Source organism: Alligator sinensis, unplaced genomic scaffold (genome assembly GCF_000455745.1).
Source record: "Alligator sinensis unplaced genomic scaffold, ASM45574v1 scaffold308_1, whole genome shotgun sequence".
NCBI lineage: Eukaryota > Metazoa > Chordata > Crocodylia > Alligatoridae > Alligator > Alligator sinensis.
Window position 1 is genome coordinate 70,477 of NW_005842041.1, and position 3,850 is coordinate 74,326.

At 39.2% G+C, this 3,850-nt stretch overlaps 1 protein-coding gene across 1 annotated transcript in view; it reads right to left on the reverse strand.

The window, feature by feature from the left end:
• The window catches only part of LOC102370874 (probable global transcription activator SNF2L2), a 139,159-nt gene that overhangs the window by 48,952 nt on the left and 86,357 nt on the right, over positions 1-3,850 (reverse strand). The window contains 1 exon segment of the mRNA XM_025202977.1: positions 2,469-2,635. Within this exon segment, the coding sequence (XP_025058762.1) occupies positions 2,469-2,635 (167 nt within the window).

Below are 3,850 nucleotides of genomic sequence, written 5' to 3' on the forward strand. Positions count from 1 at the left end.
AGGAATGCCTCACCCTCGGTTGTTCTCTGAAGCAAAGACCAGATTTGGGAAGCCCTGGGGCAACCTCCACTTTGATAACCAAAAGAAACATCAAGATGTGGCAGGGAAGTAAGGGGGAGACAATTCCCAGAAGCAGATTGAAATAAAGAGAACCCTTCAGGGGTTCTTGACTGCCCTGGAGATGGCACCCTGATACATATCTTCTATACTGCTCACCTAAAGACTGTAAGCTCTTTGGAACATATCTGTGTTTTTCACAGATTAAAACAATGCTTTTTTTTTTTTTATATATATTTGTGGCCCTCTGGGCTATATCAGAATCTAAATATTAAACAAACATATGGATGTTGTTGTATAAACATAGTTATACCAAAAAAAATTGGTTGGTCTCAGAACCAAACTAATATCAAAGGATTACAGACATTTAAATTTCAAGTTGAAAAGGCAACAGAAACAGTACACAACGGGGGTGGGTGGATTTAGCCCTGGCATAACAAAGTATATTGGTAGTGGGGTGAATTTTTTTCAAGTCAAAGTAGATTTTATGATAATAGTTTGTATTGTTCAATAAGATTTGCTATTTGTTTTATTTCTGTAGATCTGCGTAGCTGAAAGCAGAGAGAAAGCAGATATTTATATTTAATAATCCATACACATTTACACAGAGGGGAAAGCTGATGTAGACACAAGATGCTGAAGAAAAATAAAATACCCTTTAAGAAACATTTAGAAGAGATGCATAGAGAGAGGATGATTTTGTAATGAACCAAGACAACTTTATTATTCCTAGCTTTACAAAGACTCCCTGTCATACTCTGGGCATGGCAACCTCTTTCTCCTTAACTTTTTCCCCACTGTAAAACAGAGATAATATTTACTTCTGTTTATAGAGGAATCTTGGAGTCATTTTTATTAATGTTTATAAAGTGCTTCGTGATTCTGAGAGAGAAAATACTGAAGCAGTACTTTCCAGTAGTAATATTAATCCAACTGAAGTATAAAACAAAGTTGGTACCAACTTGCAATCTGTTAATGTGAGTAGCCAAAAGGCCTTGGACTCTCATCTTACTGAAGCTGTTCTTTATGCAAGAACAACTTCATAAAGGATTTTATTTTAAATGAAAGCACACTGCTGCTTTAAATTGTCACAGTTGAGACCAGAAGATGAAAGACTCAGCATTTAAATGCTAGTAACAGACAGAAATTCTTACTCCTGAAGAACACTGAAAGTTACATTAACCATCTATTACAAGACCATCACGCATTGTCTTATAAAGTAAGCTTCTTCCAAGTTTTAAGAAAATTATTAGGCATTTAATTCCCTGAGTAGGATAAAGAGGTATACAATGTTAGTTTTATGTTCTTTTTAATAATACCAAGTTGCATTTCTCTACGTTTTCCTTCAAGGACCACAACACCCTTAAATACTGCCCAATTAAGCCTCCCAATGTTCCTGTAAAGATAGGCATCACTTCACTCGTCACTGAAATACAGAAAATTCTGCAAGAATGGAAATCAGAATATAAGTAGGTAGAGAAAGCAATTACTTGAACTGGAATTTGGCCCTAATACTTGGTGTTCCCTACTTAAAAAAAAAAACCTGCTAGGTGGTGAATGGAGACCTCAGTTAAATGATAATTGGTCAGGGTCTTGGTTCTACATCTAGCTTGAAAGTTGGGGTAACAGCTCACTAGATTAACTGCATCTCACAAAATGTTTGTGTCTATGATCAAGTGTAGTATTTTGAGTGGTTAAATAACCTGGCAACATCTAGGGTGTCAATAGAGGAAATGCTGCTGAAAAGTTGTGGAACTGAAGTTCACTCCATGATAGGGTAGCCTGGGCTGTTTACCCCTGTCAGCAACCAAACTAGGAGTGGAGCTCTGACAGACAGACAAATGGATGATCTCCTTTACTCTAGCAGCTCCTGTGGCCAAACTGGTTCCAAACATACTGACACCTGCCTTTCCTTTAGATTAAACCAGCAAGGCTGAGAGGGGGACACTGGTGTGTGGGCAGCTCAATATCTCCACATATAATGCCCAAGCTTTTGCACCCTGGAGAGGTCACTCCAACTTCAATTGATCTTTCAAGCACGGATTACATTCAGCCAGCTTTTGTCTCACTCAGCATAATTCTATTGTCTTGCAAGACAGACAGATACTTACTACTACTGTTAGTTCAGTATTTTGAGCATATTATACAGTTCCACATGCATTTTATTACTGATGAAGTCTCTAGAGGCTTCCGTCAAGCTTGGAAACACTCTGTGTTAGCTTCTGTATAAACACACAATTCCTACCCCAAAGAGATTACAATCTAAATAAATGAAACAAAGGGTGTGAGAAAAAGCAAAGGTGTAAAGTGGCTTGCCTAAGGTCACACAACAGATTGGCTGGAAAGCTGGAAAAAAATGAAATCCTGATCCAGTGCCCTACAGTGCCTCCCAACGTAGCTCCCATGCTTACCATCAAGCCGGAGATAAAGGAAATTTCGAAAAGCAAAATAGTCTTCCATAATGGTCATAAGTGATGTCATTTGACAGAAAAGCAGCACCCGGTGATTAGTGGCCCGCAACTTTGGTAGAATGCGATCAAGTAGCTCAAACTTCCCTGAGGCCCGATAAAGCTCAGCTCTGAGTGAAGAAAAAACAATAATCAGCACCATAACAAAGATCTCTTCAAAATTTTATTAGAATTTTAACTGCATCCAGTAAGTCCAATATTTTTCTTCAGAGCAAGGATAATTTTTCTAAATTAAATACAACTCATCTCTAACTTTGCTCCTATAGCTTTGAAATACAGTTTATTAAGAGAAATATGCAGCCCAAAGTTAGGAGGCTTTCCGAGGCTGGTGCTACGCAGTAAGTCAGTCTATTTGGGAGATGCGTTAGACTGCTGTGAAAGAGAGAAAAAGCCAGCTGTCACCCAGTATGTAAATAGGAAAGGGGTTAAGAAGGAACGTGGCAAAACTCTCCACCAGTGCTGGTCCTTGTTCTGGGCCTGTATGCCCAGTATGCCCACCACAGATGAACATTAGTACTGCCTTTGTGCTGGGGTAAAGAATGACGACTTATCCTCCAGTAATTTTGATCCTTCAACAAGTTGTAGTCATTGTGGATCACACTACAGTAGCATATGTGGCTGATGCCTGTGAGCACAGAGGGATTTATATTTATGTACTTTTTTGAAAGCACCTTTTGGGGCTGTCATGTGTGCCCTGCACTACCTCATGCTCCTGTATGAGGGGATAAAGGGTGGATCAGCCAAGACCCTTCTTCAAGTGCTTGGTAATCCAATGACTATATTGGTGAGGAATCATGAAAAGGGATGACAGAGGCAGGGCAAGGGAGCTGTATGAGCTATACCAACTTAGGAGGACCGTAGTTACTGTAGCACTATAACTATTCCTTCTTCTTCAAGTATGTGTCAATATGGACCCCGCTGTACTGGGGGTAAGCAATATCTTTTCTGGAAGGCAGGAGTGAAGAACTGCAGCTGTAACAGAGTCTGAAATACTGTTCTGCCAAATTTGACATCTGACCTGTCTACCATGTCATATGCATGAAGTCTGAAAAAAAATGTAAGGGTTGCTCCATGTAGTTACCTTGAGACTCACCTGTTTCTAAACCAAGCATAACATGCTACTCTTGTGGGGTATGCTTTGACATTAAGAGGGAGAAGCTCACCAGCTACTTGACAGCAGCTGGAAATATATCATGTGGTCTACTTTGAGATCCTCAGAAACAAGATGGCCTTGCCTTCTATTGCATTGGATATGATCATAAAAACATCCTGAAAATTTTTTTCTATTCAGATAACAGAATAAAATTCTGAAGACAAGCAAAGAA